General features: G+C 42.4%; 1 protein-coding gene across 1 annotated transcript; it reads right to left on the reverse strand.

Annotated features, from left to right (window-relative positions):
* Positions 1-346: 346 nt before the first annotated feature.
* On the reverse strand, positions 347-15,136 carry LOC108411398 (deleted in malignant brain tumors 1 protein-like). The gene is made up of 10 exons (XM_017682948.2): positions 15,024-15,136; positions 8,293-8,613; positions 7,875-8,180; positions 7,488-7,784; positions 6,295-6,600; positions 5,878-6,168; positions 4,649-4,954; positions 4,264-4,548; positions 1,396-1,782; positions 347-1,301 (listed from the first exon to the last, which is right to left on the reverse strand). The coding sequence occupies exons 1-10, from the start codon at positions 15,091-15,093 to the stop codon at positions 1,264-1,266; spliced, it is 2,607 nt and encodes an 868-aa protein (XP_017538437.2). The 5' UTR covers positions 15,094-15,136; the 3' UTR covers positions 347-1,263.
* Positions 15,137-17,748: the final 2,612 nt, after the last annotated feature.

The following is a 17,748-nucleotide window of genomic DNA, read 5'->3' on the forward strand; positions in this document are numbered from 1 at the left end:
ACCTCCGATATTCATTTCCTAACCAGTGTATGAAAGGTGGAAAAGGAGGGCTGGGGGAGGAGGGGTAGGGGGGGTTTGGCCAATCAGGTCAGGTTATAATAATAATAATAATAATAATAATAAGCATTTAAAACATAATTAAGGCATTCCGTTCCTCCATGTTCAGTAAAAGACAGACAAAGGAAAAACACAGAATTGTGGTTCACATTATTGATAATTTATTCTGCTCATTGTTTAAAAAAACGAAACTGTATTAGCTCATTTTTTAATCACAACCGTCAAGTTTAACTGTTTATTTTGATCTTCCGTCAACAAAACTACAAACGGAGCTGAAATGACAACCATATTTCACCATCAGAAGCTTTATTTAAAATGCAAAGCAGTACAATTTAGCAAAAAAGTTAAAAATCAAGAAAAAAGTCTGTGAAGTGTTTTTCTTACACTGAGATCACGATTCCCAAAAGACCAGACTGAGTTAAAGATTTCAGACCAGACATTCACCAATATTGTTATTACCTTTTAAACAAAATACGTTCATGAGAGTAAATCAGACTAAATCATCCACAAAGACATCTAAACATGGATTATTTTTACTGAAATCATAAACCTAATAAATCAAAGAACAATTATTGGAAAAAACAAACAGTTAAAATTGTCACTAAAATGAGTTTCAGTGTTTTATTTTGGCCTATTTAAAACATACAATCAATCAAATATATTGAATCTATAGAAACTTTAAAATGCAAGTTCTAAAACTTCTTTTAAAGTTTAAATTTTAAAAGTAAGAACTAAAAGCAGAGCCAAGTCTAATCTCGCGCTGATCTCTCTCTTCTGGTAACTAGAGCTGAAAGAGCAGCAGATTCTCTTTTCCACTCCGCACTCTCACTAAGGCTGCGTCCAGAAACCCTAAAAGCTTCTGCTGTGTCCTACAGATCTTCCTCTTCTCCTCTGTGGGCTGGAAATCTATCATGGTGCCACCTACTGGCAGATTCCGAATATCAAAGGAAATAAGTAAAGCTACTTCAGGCACATGAGTGTACACCACTCGGGAATTCTATTAAAGATTTTATCCTCCTCCTGTTTCCTCTTCTTAATCCCTCAGTTTTCTTCAGAGTAAGAAGAAGAACAGTAGAAAGGGACATGGAGGACAATGGCTGTAGCCAAAGTTTGTGGACGCAACCTAAGTTCACCGTGAAGCTCATTCCTGTCCTGCGCCTCCCTTTCCTCCTTCTGTCAGTCTGCCATCAGCTCCTCTCCAGCTCCTCACTCCACATCCTTCTGATCTTCAGCTCTGGAAAAAGCTGAGAAAGCTCCAGATTAGCTTCATATCAGAGAGCTTGATATGTTGGTGTGTTTGTAGGATCAAAAACATGCAGCTTTAAACCAGCAGGTTACCTGTGACGATGAGGGAGAGAGGCTCACTCTCAGAGGTGAAATTATGGATGAAACTTCCATGAGACCATTTCATATTAGGCCACTGACCCTCCGTAACTCGATAGTTTTCAGTTTGAAAGATCACTTGGTTCTGATAGACACAGCTGTAGGTCCCCTGGTGGGAATCATCGGCAGTAGGAAAGAGGAAGGAGGCTGAGTGATTGACAGCTGTCTCAGTGTGGCTTCTGTTGTTCCAGGGCAGTTTGAGGTGGAAGGAGCCTCCTGGGTACTGTGGCTGAGTGGAGCAGGTGATGGTGAAGCTGTCACCCCTGACCACCTCTGGCTCCTGGTTATCCCTAGACCCTCTTATGGTAGTAGAGAGAGAGATGGTGGGCTTCACCAGAAGACCTGTGGATATACATTTGAAAAGATCATTAAATGTCATTTGTGGCGATTTGGAGACCTCTGTGGTGGAAATGTGTAACTGCAGGCCACATGCAGAATAACACTTTGTAACGTGGTTGTGTCTTGGACTTTTCCCTAGGCAGATGACTCGGATAACTGCAAGCATGTTTAGATTAGTTTATGATTAGCAGTGAAAGCAGAAGCATCTGAGGACTGCACAGAGTTGTACAGCAAGAAGCTCAGTGGTGGTCAAGCCGGTCCAGAAGGCTGGTGAGCAGTGGCACCCGATCAGGGCAGAAGAGCCAGTAGCATCAGAAGCACAGGATGGGCAGCTGATCAATTCGGCAAAGAACAAAAACAGAGTCAGTTCTGTAAAGAGTGACTGACCACAGATTATAGTATAACAGAGCAGCAGAGACTCCAGCAGGTCTAGACCTGACAGGGAAGACGAATCACCAAAGGCTCAACTATACAAGTAAGTTTTTAGCCTAGACTTAAAGACTGAGGCTGTGTCTGAGTCCTGAACATTAACAGGAAGATTATTCCAGAGCTGGGGGGCTTTGTATGAAAAAGATCAGGGTCTATCACGACACCCAGATTTTTTACAGATGAGCTTGGTGCAACTATGAAATTGTTAAGTTGTTAAGCTTCAAGGCAGAAAACCAGTATTATCTGGCCATGATCTTTGGGCCCTCAGGTGGCACTGCATTAAAAACAGACATGAATCTGTAGTGGAAATCACTGCATGGGCTCAGAAACACTTCTGAAAATCACAATCTGTGAAAACAGTTCATCACTGCATCCACAAAGGCAAGTTAAAACTCTAAAATACAAAGAAGAAACCAAATACAAACAGGACCCAGAAAACACTGCCACCTTCTCTGGGCCTGAGCTCATTTAAAATGGACTGAGGGGAAGTTCAAAAGTGTCCTGTGGTCCAGCAAATCAAGATTTGCAATTCTTTATGGAAATCATGGATGCTGTTCTCTCCGGGATAAATACCACTCAGCTTATTATTAGTGCACAGTTCAAAAGCCAGGATTCATGATGGTTTAGGAGCATTAATGCACATGGAATGGGTGATCTGCACATCTGTGAAGGCATCATTTAATGCTGAATGATAAATATATGGTTTGGCAACCTATGCTACTGTCCAGATGATGTCTTTTTTTAGGGAAGGCCTTGCTTATTACTGTAAGACAATGAGAACCCACTTCTGCATGTATTACAACAGTATTGCTCCATATTAAAAGAGTTCAGGTGATAAACGGGCCTGCCTACAGACCAGAACCGTCACCCACTGAATACATTTGGCACAATATGAAATGAAAAATATGACAAAAGGAGGAGCTGTTGAGCAGCTGAAATCCTGTATCAAACAAAAACATTTCAACTTTCAAAACTACAATAAAGTCTCCTCCGCACTTCCCAAACACAGTGTTTTTAAAATCAGAGGTGATGAAACACAGTGGTAAACAGGCCCCCGTCCAAACTTTTTTGGAACACGTTGGCATCAAATTCAAAAACAAAAATATTTCTCAGTTTCAATATTTGACATGTTGCCTTTGTAAAAATATGGCTTCCATGATTTGTACATCATTTCGTTCCCATTTTATTTACATTCTGTTACAGCGGGGAGGCGGACCCAAGTGCAGAAATTAAAACCAGTGAGAAGGAGGTCTAAATAAATTCACTGGGCAATGGAAAGCATGTTTGGGATGTTGCGAGTGAAATGACCCAGAGCCAGGCCTTGAACCACCGGTGTATTGATCGGCGGTCTGTGGGGTTACCGCTGTGCCACTGGGACGCTCATACATAGGCTGAACTAGGAAGCTGAAATAAAAGGACGAGGAAACACCTTCACACCACCTTGTGGAGCAATATTTTTCTCAGCCGTCCTTTTTTTATTTTTATTTTATAATTACACTAAGTACCATACCAGTCACCCCTCTACAAAGCTGTGACAAATGATACTGTTGGCTGCAGCCTTAAGTAGTTGAGTCCTCAGGTGTGTCGAGCTGGACCTAATCAGCCTGTAATCAGCTTCTGGGATTTGGAGTTCCCTGAAGTTATGGCCCCTTGCTGCCGTTGCCCTCTGCTGGCAGCAGGCAAGGCCAGCTGGACCCTTATACATTCTACGCAGTTTCACAACTTTTTTTGGAAATGGGCTGTCCAGTAATGTTGATTTTGCATTCTGGACTCAGAATAAGGCCTCTTTTTTTAACTTGTGCATGTGATGTTAATAGACATGGTCAGGAAAACTCGACCGGATATCTGACATTCAAATTATTATTTCAGTGTTCCAGCAGCAGAGCACTGACTCAGAAAAGCAACTTTATTATTCAATTTTAGCTAAAAATCTCAGCGTAGCTGTGAGTTTAAGAACACAGAGCTCTGGTTGCTCCTAAAGATGTTTTAGTTTTTAGTTTCAATCATTCTTTTCTCCAGATGTTCTCCAAACCTCCTTTTGAGGCACTGAATTACCTGAACAGATCACTCCAGCAGAGGATAAGGACCAGGAAATATCATGAACTGCACATTCCTTCAGTCCAGATTCAGATCCACTGCAGGAAATCCGGACATCATCTTTGGATGTGGTCATCTCCAAATTTTTATTTGTAACTGCAACTGCAGAGCCACAGTCCAGCTGTCGGCACACAACAGCAGCGTCTTTAATTGACCATGCATTTCCTTCCACTGTCCTCCACTTCTTGTCATAAAGCATCACAGTTCCAGCACAGCGGCTGCTCCCATCCACCAGTTTCACATCTTAGAGAGAGGATAAAAAGTCAGAGATTAAGAGCCATAACTGTGTGTTTAAGCAAAATGTTAAAATTGGACTCTTTCACATATTCTGCATAATTCCTACATTGACAGGTGAGTCCCACAGCTTTGCCATGTGCACAGGTATGTTCCTCTCTTTCTGAGGTGCTACAGGTAAGGAGACTATTTTCTGTTCCTTTACACTGGAAGTCTTTGGTTCCAAATGGGTGTTTCCCTTCTCCAAAGAGCGCCCCCTGTAGATTCACTGGAGTCCCACAGCCCAGCTCCCTACAGACTACCTCTGCATCCTGCTGGTCAAAGCCAGTCTCACATACTGAGGTCCAGGACTGGTGGGACTTCACCTCCAGTCTCCCAGAGCAGAGTCCATCTCCATCCACAAGCCTCACAGAGTCTGTGAACATGCAGGTCAGTCCAGAGTGAGAAGTAAAGATCAAAAATAAAACTGTTTTCTTTAATGAAATGTCATGTTGAAGCTCAGTATGATATCATACAGATACATAAGTCCACATTTGTGCATGTTGAGCCTTTCAGCTGTATAAGAAACAATGTGACACCTCATAATGTTCATAATCATTATGGGACCTTCATAAAGCAGGTACTATTTAGGTGGTGGGTCATTCTCAGCACTGCAGTAAGTGTGTTAGTGTGTGTTGCACTGGTCTGAGTGGATCAGACACAGTAGTGCTTCTGGATAGTACCTGCTCTATGAGGGACCATGGGGGTCCTGACCACTGAAGAACAGGGTAACAGAGTATCAGAGAAACAGATGGACTACAGTCTGTAACTGTAGAACTACAGAGTGCAGCTATACAGTAAGTGGAGCTGATTAAATGGAAAATGAGTGTAGAAACAAGGAGGTGGTCAGAATGTTGTGCCTGATCAGTGCATGTATGAGTTTATTATTTAAGAGCTTTGGTAGCCACTTTTATTAGTTTTTGTAAAATATCACACACTGGAATGTTCTAAACTCTGGAGATATGCAGAGTTACTGCTGCCTACTAACATGGCAAGGTGGTGTTCTCTGACATAATCGAATACTAGGAATAGTTCCGTGTTATATTCATTACACAACAAATTAATCAGACATACAATGAACAAACGAACTTGACTAACTTTACATCACTGATTTTTAAAAGGAGCGTAATTCATGTACGGTGTTATATGAGATCCTAAAATGTGATGAAACAGCTGAAATGGAATTTCTTTAGTCTCAGTTGATAGTCAGTTTTTCCTGTCTGTGTCTTTCAGTCAAAGATAATTTTCTACAGAGCCCTGCTAGAAAATCACTCCAACATCTTTCATTGGCTGCATTACCTGAACAGATCACTTCAAGTTGGTATCCACTATCATAGGTATTCCAGCATTCCCTCAGTGCTGATTCAGATCCTGTACATTTAACCCCAACACTGGGTCTCCTCATATCCATCGCAGATTTTTTATTTGTAGCAGAAGCAACAGAGCCACAGTCCAGCTGTCTGCAAACCACAGCAGCCGCTCTCATGGGCCATGTGTCTGATATCACTTTCCTCCACTCTCCACTATTAAACATCTCAACATTTCCAGCACAGCGGCTGCTCCCACCCACCATTCTCACATCAGCAGGTTCTGGACAGACGGGAGAGAAAGATACTGCATGATGTACCATTTTCAGAGAAAAACACATTAATCCAGATATATTTATCAGCATTTAAGCCACGTTCCTTCTTCCTTATTATCTTGTGTAATTCTTACCTGAACAGGTGAGTCCCACAGCTTTGCCAAGTGCACAGGTGTGTTGCTCTCTTTCTGAGGTGCTACACTTAAGGAGGTGGTCCTCTGTGCCTCTACACTGAAACTCTTTGGTCCCAAATGGGTGTTTCCCTTCTCCAAAGAGCGCCCCCTGTAGAGTCAGTGGAGACCCACAGCCAAGCTCCCTACAGACTACCTCTGCATCCTGCTGGTCAAAGCCAGTCTCACATACTGAGGTCCAGGACTGATGGGGCTTCACCTCCACTCTCCCAGAACAGCGTCCAGCTCCGTCTACAAGCCTGACAGCGTCTGAAATAACACAGGACAATGCAGAGTGGGAGTGAAAGAATGTGGAGGAAATGAAAACATAATGTTAAAGATTTTAACTTCATTTTTATCATATTTCATCATTTTGAACAGGTCTTTTCTTTTTTAAAGATGGTCTAAACCCTATTTCACACAGCTCAGGACTTGTCTGACAGCACTGAAAGAAACACTAAAGCCCTGACAGTGATGGACCTACTTCTCATTTAATTTTTAAATTAATAAAAAAACTTACAAGTTACAGAATTCTAGTCACAGGCATAGTCTTATTTTAGCCACACTCCTGTGTTTTAGAGCAGAACTGCATCTCTGTCCATCATGTGGTGAGCAGTTAGATCCCATTGTTTTGAAGTTAATGTGCCCCAAATACTGAAACAGTGTGGAACATTAATAACTGTCACTACAGAAATAATATTTTTGGCAATTATGTAATTTTTTGTCTGTTAAATAAAAATATGATTTTATTTGTGTTTGCTAGTCATGTGCTGGCTACCATTTTTGAGTTGTTTTCAAATTGAACTAAAATTCAGTCCAAGTCAGTTAAAAGTCTGAAGTATGTTTTCGACTCTGACTTTGAATTCATTTGCCTATCAAAATGATCCATATACACCAACTCCTATAGTGATTGCATAGACAAGTATTCTATTTGCAGCTGTGTAATTTGATTCCCATAGTAAAACAGTGACTGAACCAAACTAAACAAAGCACATCTCTCACATACACACTCACATTTTTACAGCTGAATGTGCAGCAATAACAACACAAACAATGGATTCAAAGTGGCAGTGCATTTAAGGTAGTACTGAATTTAATGTAGCAGTGAAATTAAGGTAGGTAAGGTGGCAGAAGATTTAAGGTAGTTCAAGAATTACCTGAACAGATTACTTCAGCACGGTACCAGATATGTCGATTATAATAGCTCCTGCATTCCCTCAGCGCCGACTCAGATCCTTCACACTCAATCTGAACACTCCATGGTCTTTCAGGTCCACCAGAACTTCTCCGTGAAGCTGCAACAGCAGAGCCACAGTCCAACTGTCTGCACACCACAGCAGCCTCTTTTATGGACCACTGAACTGCTGTCACACTTCTCCACTCTCCAGTATGAAACACCTTCACTGTCCCAGCACAGCGACTGCTCCCACCCACCAGTTTCACATCATCAGGCTCTGGCCAGAGGGGAGGAAAACATCCAAAATCAGACAAATTCATTAAAACATTAAAAAAAATACTGATACAGTATGTTTTATTATTCCTACCTGAACAGGTGAGTCCCACAGCTTTGCCAAGTGCACAGGTATGTTCCTCTCTTTCTGAGGTGCTACAGGTGAGGAGACGGTTCTCTGTGCCTTTACACTGGAAGTCTTTGGTCCCAAATGGGTGTTTCCCTTCTCCAAAGAGCGCCCCCTGTAAAGTCAGTGGAGTACCACAGCCCAGCTCCCTACACACTACCTCTGCATCCTGCTGGTCAAAGCCAGTCTCACATACTGAGGTCCAGGACTGATGGGACTTCACCTCCAGTCTCCCAGAGCAGAGTCCAGCCCCATCCACGAGCCTCACAGAGTCTGAGAACATGCAGGTCAGTATGGAATGAGAAGTAAAGATTAAAATATACAGAAATGTCACAATTTGTTATTTCAGATAGAAAATGTTTTTTTTTCCTTACAAAACTCTCACCTGAGCAAATGGCATCTGTACTATGGATGATGTTATTGATGCGATCCAGTGGATCCTGATCACGTTGTTTGCACTGTGAAAAAGCTGACTCTTTGCCTTCACATGCGATTGAAAGAAAAGCATCGTTTGTATCTTCTTTTCTAACATTCTCTCTAAAAGTAACATTGACTGCATTCCCACAGTTCAGCTCTCTGCACACCACCATTGCATTTCTGTAGTCAAACAGCACACTGTCCACTATACTCCAATTTCCCTCATAAAGGACCTGTGGCATCCCAGAGCAATGGCCATCGCCGTCCACCAGTCTGACCCCAGCCATCTCTAACCAGAGAAGATCAAACAGAGAACAGAGAAAGTGTTCAGTCACAGAGTTCTGATATGTACTGTGTCAATATCAACTTACGGGAATTTCATGTGAATAAACGCAGGATTTTTAGTTTCTTCCCATTGTACCAAAAGCCTGGCTGAGACATGCTAGAGGGTTGCAAACATGTTCATTTCACAACTGTATGAGCAGCTATCTTTGATGGAACCCTCTGAGAAGAGATCTGGGGAGGACCTGTGTCCTCGACCTCCCTCTCCTCAACTGAATCTTCAAGAATCCCCCAGATATCTGAGTGACGTTGATTTACAAGCTAACATAAAAAATAATATCCTTTATAATAAAAGGATGGTTCGACTGTAGAAACAGCAACTATGGACCACAATCTCAGAGCTATGCTAAGTAGACTGCAGCTACTACGGACACCGAAGTGGCAAACCAGAGTGCAGCGGACAAAGGGCAAGAGGAAGGTGTGTGGGTGGGGGCAGAAGAGGGGCAAGTGGGGCAGCATGCTAGCAAGGCTAAAAGATAACGCTAACAGACCGCCGATTCCGTCACTGTTCCTGGACAACAAGTTGGACCTTCTGCGACTGAGGATGTGTGTTTCCAGAGAGATGAGGAACTGTTCCATCAATCTTCTTCTAAATGGCACAACAACCTTCTTTTGAGAGCATCTAGACCCTTTGTTTACACCCCTTGGTCTTGGAGGAATGTCTACATGTTGAACAATATCTTTAGCTTATCTTTAACTTTTTACGACATAAATGACTTCTTTTCTCTCCCTGGTTTTTATATTTCAAACTCTGTGCATGTGGCTCCCTGGGATGCCCTGCTAGACAATCACTGCATACTTTAGCATCAGCACAATATAAACTTAACCTGAGGGGCTAATTTATTTTGTTTATTAACTTTAAAAGCCCTATTTTGATGACTTTAATATAACTCTCGATTTGCAGCAGAAAGGGATTAACATCTTCCAAGAAATCCATTTTGAATGGTTGGTTTGTCCCAGATATTCAGTTATCATTATTTTGGCATTACGACTTTGCTTAACAACTCCATGGAGGAGACAATAACATAAAATGATGTTAGAATTTTAAAGTTTTTGCATGAGGGAATGGTTTATCCTGCAATTACCACTGAACTCAAAAATAAGTTCATTATTGATAGAGAAAGTGCAAGTTTAAGCTAAATGAAGGAGTCAAAACCAAAGTTGCAAACGTGCTGAAACAACAGTACAAAAGGGTGTAGCATGGCTTGTACTACCCCGGGCTCAGGAAAGATGCTGGAGGCAAGGTTGACAGCTGCAGCAACCATTTAAAACTTTATTTCCACACCAACAAATAAAACACACAACCACTGTTGACCACTTTTCAGTGGCTTTAAAGTTAGACTTCTCAGTCCTTTTCTCAAAACCAAGCTTTTCAGCTTCTCAGCCCTTTGTAAAGGTGCCCATGCTGCCACCCCTGAATCACCATCAGCTGGCTCTCATTAAGGTAGCAGGAGCTCCTGAGCTGAGACGGACAGAGAGCTTGTTGCTTCGCCTCCCTAACACTTCCATAACTCCCCAGCTTTGTTTCCTGGGTTGAACGTAAGGTGTAATCCAGCAGCCTTGCTGCACAACAGGAGGCATGCCATCCACTACTACCTTGCTGTTCTCCTTCTCTCCTCTGCATCCTTTCAGCGTTTTGGGCCCCACCCAACAGCTAACAGACTCTAAAAGCTGTCATTAGGGCCCAGAGGATGGGTGCACAGCACAAAGGAGGAGGTCCAAAAATGAGAAACAATAATGAGAAAAAAAGGTAATAAACATGAAAAAATCAATCCAGGAGAGAACGCTTGGTACACAGCTAAAAGGGTTGGCAATATTTTGTGTTACAAACAGACAGGTTAATCAAATGGGAAATTAACATCAGGTCTACACAGTTCAGTAGTCCGGTGATGTGGATCTGGGTAAGTGTCCCTGATTGGTTGAGTCGGTTGAGTGTCCAGAGAATTATGGGCGTTGTAGTGAGTTGATTGAGCCAGAAGGGAAACCCAGAACATAAACCCACCATCCCACCCATGGAGTCTGGGACAGCTGAGATACAAAAACGACTGTGACAAACACCACTCATGCCCTAGAGGCATCTAGGCACTGGACAGGACCTTCATTCCAGGGGTGACCTCAAAAGCAGAGGTTGGCCTGTGGGATCAAGATTAATCTTTTGGCACCCCTTTTTTTCAGAGCTGGTAATGGCGCAGCCATACTGATATATTTACGAAAGAAGTGGTGATAGAAGTTTGCAAATCGCATGAAATGCTTCTGATCCTTAACCAAAGTGGGAATTGGCCAGTTAACCACTGCGTCAATGTTACCATCATCCATGACTACCCTTTCTATGCTAATAAGGTACCGTAGAAAAGAGGAAGATGACAACAAAAATTTGCACTTGCTACTTAAAACATTTACATATAATTAATGTTGTAGCAAATGGGACAGAACCAGACAGGTGTGCTGGATCTGGGAGTTATCAATGTAGGCTATAACAAAGTGACCAAGCATGTCCCAGAGGACATTGTTAATAGATGCATGGAATACAGATGGAGCATTACACAATCCAAATAGCATGATCAAGTATTTGTAGTGCCCCCAAGTGGTGAGAAATGCAGTCTTTCATTCATCACTCACTTTAATTCTCATCAAATGGTAGGCACTACAAAGGTCTAATTGAATGATTAGAGTAAGATTTGGTTATTTGATTTGCCTATAGTTGATGCAAGGCCTCAAAAACCCATGCTTTTTGGAAACAAAGAAAAAAGCACCAGCAGCAGGAGATGTGGATGGAAGAATGTATTTAAGGTATTAGTAAACTTAAGGTGTCAGTGAATTTAAGGTAGCAGTAAATTTAAAGTGGCAGTGCATTTAAGGTAGCAATGAATTTAATGTATTAGTGGCATCAAGGGTGCAGTGATTTTAAGATAGCAATATATTTAAGGAAGCAGGATATTTAAGGTGGTAGTGAATTTAAGGTACACTGCATTGCCAAATGCTCACTCATCTAAATCATTGAATTCAGCTGTTCCAATCACTTCCATGGCCACAGCTGTATAAAACCAAGTACCAAGGCATGGAGTCTACTTCTACAAACATTTGTGATGCAGATGCTGAGGCGCATAATGTGAAGTGGTTTCCAACAATAAGTCAATCGCTACAGACATCCAAACTTCATGTGGCCTTCAGATCAGCTCAAGAACAGCGTAGAGAGCTTCATAGAATGGCTGAGCAGCTGCATTGTAGCAATACATGGAATACAGTGGTGTAAAGCGCCTCCACTCGACTCTACAGCAGTGGAGACGTGTTCTCTGGAGTGACCAATCACACTCACATTCCACATCTGGAAATCTGATGGATGAGTCTGGATTTGGCGGTTGCTAGGAGAATGGCTTGTCTGTCTGCATTGTGCCGAGTGTAAAGTTGGGTGGAGGGGGGATCATGCTGTGGGGTTGTTTTTCAGGAATTGGGCTCGGCCCCTTAGTTCCAGTGAAAGGAATTCTTAAAGCTTCAGCACCAAGAGATTTTGGACAATTTCATGCTCCCAACTTTGTGGGAACAGTTTGGGGACGGCCCCTTCCTGTTCCTACATGACAGCGCACCAGTGCACAAAGCAGGTCCATAAAGACATGGATGAGCAAGTTTGGTGTGGAAGAACTTGACTGGCCTGACCTCAACCTGATAGAACACCTTTGGGATGAATTAGAGCGGAGACTGTGAGCCAGGCCTTCATCAGTGTCTGACCTCACCAATGCTCTTCTGGAAAAATAGTCAAAAATTCCCATAAACACACTCTTAAACCTTGTGGAAAGCCTTCCCAGAAGAATGCATGCTGATATAGCTGCAATGGGTGGGCCGACATCATATCAAACTCTATGGATTAAAAATGGGATGTCACTCAAGTTCATGTGCATGTGAAGGCAGACGAGCAATATAGTGTATCAGTAAATAGAAGGTATTAGCAAATTTAAGACAGTGGTGAATTTAAGGTTGTAGAAAATTTAAGGTGGCAGTGGATTTAAGGTATCAGTAAATTGAATCTGGTAGTGAATTTAGGGATGCAGGGAACTTAAGGCATCAATGAAATTAAGGTGGCAGTGGATTCAAGGGAGCAGTGAAATTAAGGTAGCAATTAATTTAAAGTGGTAGTGAATTTAAGGTGGCAAGGGCCTTAAGGTATCAATGAAATTAAAGGGCAGTGCATTTAAAGCATCAGTAAATTTAAAGTGGACGCAGTGGATGTAACATAGCAGTAGAATTAAGAAGTAGTTTGATTTACAGGAGCACGTAAGTTATCGGCGAATTTAAGGTAACAACAGATTTAACACGGTAATGAGTTTCTTATCAGTAAATTCAAGGTGTCCGTAAATTTGAGGTGTCCGTAATTTACAAAAGCAGTAGGTTTAAAGTGCCAGTGTATTTAATAGCATAGCATCCAATTAGCAACAACCTGGGCCAGCATAGCAAGTACCTAAGAACACTGTACCAACCAGATCCACTTCAGATCAGATGTAGGTTACCAAACAATGGTACAAGGTAAGTGACGTGAATTTGTCGTGTAAAATATGGACTAATGAAGCAAAAACAGCTCTGGATTAAAGCAAAGTGGAAATGCATTGTGCAAACCAACCACTGAAACAAGACTAGCAATACAGAGAGCATCTACATGATATACACAAAGCTACTAAATCCAAAAACAGACATCATGGAGTTCAGTATCGATTCAGGCATAGTTCAGAGTCCAGAACAGGATCTACAGAGCGAGTGGACTCGAAACATACGGTTCCCATCTGTCTTGCAGCCAGACAGACCTGTAAACAAGTATCTCTCAGTACCAACAATGCTTGGCATTACTTAGTTACTTGGCAAGAACAAACTCACGAGAGCAGAAGCTTGGAGAAGTCCAGCACAGCAGGTTGAGATGTGCTGTGTACCTGCTACCCGAGCTCAGCTGATTTCACCAGCATTAAATGGTTCAGATGTAAACACAATCATTCAGAGTGGTTTGGTGTAAAATGCACCTTTCTAATCTGGTCAAATCTGTTGACTATTGTAATCCTAGGAACCAGACGTCCTTGTCTACGCTACACGTATCACTATTTTATCTGCAATTCTGCAAGTGCCGGTGAACATGTATCTTAGCAGTTTTTATAAGTGATACTATTAATGGTGAAACAGTGTTCAGTCTGTGGGTACTGTTACACTGCCCTGCACACGGTTTGGGTCGGCTGTGGTGTGTCGTGATAAACTGCTGCTGCACATTGCTGGGTAATTGTTCAGAGTGGTGCTGGACCAGGACGTAAACTCAAATGGAGAAAATTCAGTTGCCGTTACACGTACAAGAGATCTTTATTAGGTACGCGGCTGATTGTTTTGAAGCTATACACAAATACCAAAGTCGAACAACTTCACCTGTGAAGAAGGTCTAACTCAAGACGAGCGAGAAAGGCAAAGCAGATTTCTTCAAATGCCGGCTGCTTAAGAAAACTGCTGCCCCTTCTGCTGAATTTTTCACCACAGAAACTGGAATCAAGGTAAAAACACTGTATGAAAAGCGTTGAGGGAAATAAATTAGTTGGCAATTTGCCACCGTACAAATATCACTGTTGGCCTTCAGCTTACAGACTGGTAAGCAGGGCAGAACGTACCTTTCCATTCGCCCTGGGTTGCTCTGCTTCGGCACCAGTGGGTTCTCCCCCTTCTCTACCCTTCCCTCCCCTCCCCATCTCTTTGCTTTGGCTCAAATCAATATGGCTCTACAACATTATGGAAACAGACCTCCTCGAAAGTCCTCTACGTACTCTGCCATCGACCAAAACAGGTAAGAAAACTCAAAAATAAGCTGTAAACAAAAGCTGCTGCTGGCGCTCGCTGTACAGAACAGCTGTAGCTACAGGCTACATGTTAGCTCACACGCGTTGACCTCAGTTGAGATTGCAGCTTTGAGGGAAAACATGGCAGTAATCCTGGAATAACAGTTTGTACTAAAAATGCATTTTAGGCCAAAACTTTATAACAAAACAATGTCTCAGAGATAAAACACCACATTTAGAACCATGTCCTCTAATAACATGATGGGATGGAGCTTTTAGAGCCATTAAATGCTTTGGATGTCTGGTTCCTACGACTACAATGGTGAACAATTCTGACTGTCTAGAAAGACTGATTTCACATCGAACTGCTCTGAACGACTTTGTTTATATCTAAACCATTGAATGATTCATTTGGAGATCCCCTTTAAGCTGCTATTCAGTAGCCTAAATATCAATCATATATACAAACACTCCCCCCGAGCGGTCAGTAAGTGTGTGTGTGAGGGAGTTACGACAGTGAGAACTTCTACTGTGAGTTCCAGCACTGCTGCCTGAGTCCTACCTGCAGTGGAGCAGACGACCATCAGTATTACAGCAGTTAGCAGGGCTGCTGGACGCTGGAGCTCCATCATCTACAGTTCAGCGTCTCTGCACGTCTGTATGAGTGTGTCCGCTGGACTGAGTGAGAGTGTTTGAGCAGACTGCACCCCTTTTATCTGTATTTTTGGGTTTACTTTATCTGCTGTAGCCCCTCCCAGTGGTGGTGTTAGTAGGGAACAGGGTCAGTGGAAGGTGGAACTCCAGCTCTGATGCTGCGTTTGAGGGGGGGGGTCGGAAACTGGGAGATAACAAGGCCCAATCCCATTTCTGATTTTTACCCCTGACCCTTGTTTTCAAGGGTCACCTTGCACCTTGGAACGGAGTTTCAAGAAGTAGTGGTTGAAATCTTTCCCCACAAAATGGGACCCTCAAATAAAAAGAGCAGCACTTCATTAACAGCTGCTAACGCTGGTCTGTAGGAGACCCTGCCTGTCTGCAGTGACAGCAGAGGAGGGTAAAGCTCAGCTCCTCGTTGCTGGACTTTACCCAGTAAACAAAAATGTTAAAACGTCAGTATGTTGGAGACATGGACAGGAACATTAGGAGTATCAATGGACGTCCAAAATCCATTTTAAAACATCAGTTCATTGGTGATCTATTAATAATTTAATAAGAGACTTATTAATAAACTTGGTGGGTCATTCTCAGCACTGCAGCAACACTGACATGGTGGTGGTGGTGTGTTAGTGTGTGTTGTGCTGGTCTGAGTGGATCAGACAGAGCACTGCTGCTGGAGTTTTTAAACACTGTGTCCACTCACTGTCCACTCTATTAGACACTCCTACCTTGTCGGTCCACCTTGTAGATGTAAAGTCAGAGATGATGGCTCATCTGCTGCTGCACGGTTTGTGTTGGTCATCCTCTAGACCTTCATCAGTGGTCACAGGACGCTGTTGGTGAGTCAGTGTCACTGCAGGGCTGAGAATGACCCACTACCCAAATAAGTCCTCTGTGAGAGTCCTAGATATTGAAGAACAGGATAACAAAGTATCAGAGAAACAGACGGACTACCGTCTGTAACTGTAGAGCTATAAAGAGCTCCTAATCGGTAAGTGGAGCTGATAACATGGACAATGAGTGTGGATACATAGAGGTGGTTATGCTTAATGAAGTGGCCAGTCAGGGTGTGTGTGTGCACATATATGTAAATACACACACACGCACACACACACCATTTTATTCTTCAAATAAAGTTGTTTCAATAATTGTTTAACAAACAAAGTCAAACACATAAAGCACTGCTCACATGCCAGGGAATTCTACTAAAACAAGGTGTAGGCAAGTAAAAAAACGTATTTAGTGAATCAGGCTTATATACTTACATTACATTTCAACAAGCTGGGCCCTTGGCCCTCTTTCAGCCTTGGCCTGATATTTCTGCGCACCAGATCCGTGATCAGATGCCAAGTTGAACCAGCGGACAGCATAAGAGTCTGTCTCACAGTCTAGAACACCTGTCTGACTCTTTCTAACAGCTCCTAAGAGAAAGCGACAATGTGGGCAGGTCAATAAGTTGTCAACAAAACACATTCCTAACTCTGACACGGGCTAGATCAGTGCTTTTGCATGGTCGAGGCATGAGATCCATTCCTTTTTGTAATATAAATGGACTAAAACAAACTACAGCAAAGTATCAAGGGCCATTCAAACGTCTATAACACAATTATTCATCAATGTTGTTCACAGTCAAATCTGAGCGTAAAGTACACAGACGCAACCGTTTTGCTGTTCATCGGTTTCATCTTGGGGTCTGAACGATCTAAACCCGCAACTGGTAAATCAGAGCGTAACAGTCAAACAACCTGAAAATGACACTTGATTTACAGCTTAATAACCAAATGTACTATCAATCTCATTCAGAATTATATAGTTATACATATGGGCACATACAAAAAAGTCATAGTTCATAGCGGAAAACATCAAGTGTCGTGCTTTTGTAGTACTTTAAATTCAGTCCAGATCAAACGGAATTGACCCAAATACTGCTTTCTGTGTTCATTAGCATTTCTTAACTCGTATTGTGCTACATCTCCCGTTCTGAATGATAACAGGGAAATACACAAACTGTAGTTTACTGGTTTGGATGGTTTCGGTTATATGAGCATGTATACAGAGTAACTGGACAAAATCAGGCTAGTGAGACATCAGTCGAGACAGAGGTAACCCAACTATGTCCTGGTAGACCTGGGAGTTTCTAGCACCTTTCAGCCAGTCCTCAAACACCTGTCCACTTCAGACATTGTGGCCTGTGGACAACTGATCTCTTGAGGCATTTCTGCAGCTGGAGCCTCTGTACCCATTCTAGCAGCAGGATTATTAAGAAGAAGGGTCTGGCTGCAGCCATGCACTCTCAGCCTGACATGCACCACCAGCTTATCGATGCCGTCAGTGCTGGTCTGCCCCGCCAGTATTTTTTGTCAGCGAACCACGTGCTGCTGGGCAACAAGAGCTACACTGGATGTATATTAGCGTTGCCATATCGATAATAAGGTAATTAAATATAGAAACTTTCTAAATAAAACCACGACGTTCAGACATGAATGTCGGGTTCATTCACAGAAAAAACAAAACAGCTACCGTGGAAACTCATGAAATCCATGCTGACAACGATTTATCAACATTTGTAATATTATCAAAAATGTTGATACTGATTGAGATTGAACTTATTATGGATTCTAGGAGGTTGT

The sequence above is a fragment of the Pygocentrus nattereri genome, chromosome 22, assembly GCF_015220715.1.
Source record: "Pygocentrus nattereri isolate fPygNat1 chromosome 22, fPygNat1.pri, whole genome shotgun sequence".
NCBI lineage: Eukaryota > Metazoa > Chordata > Actinopteri > Characiformes > Serrasalmidae > Pygocentrus > Pygocentrus nattereri.

Excerpts from the sequence above, each read along its gene's own strand:
- LOC108411398 (XM_017682948.2), bottom strand. The coding sequence starts at position 15,093 with ATGATGGAGCTCCAGCGTCCAGCAGCCCTGCTAACTGCTGTAATACTG. Across the intron at positions 6,601-7,487 it reads TGCTGAAGTAATCTGTTCAG|ACGCTGTCAGGCTTGTAGAC; the intron begins GTAATTCTTGAA and ends GTGTTATTTCAG. Across the intron at positions 1,302-1,395 it reads TCTCTCCCTCATCGTCACAG|CTTTTTCCAGAGCTGAAGAT; the intron begins GTAACCTGCTGG and ends GAGCTTTCTCAG.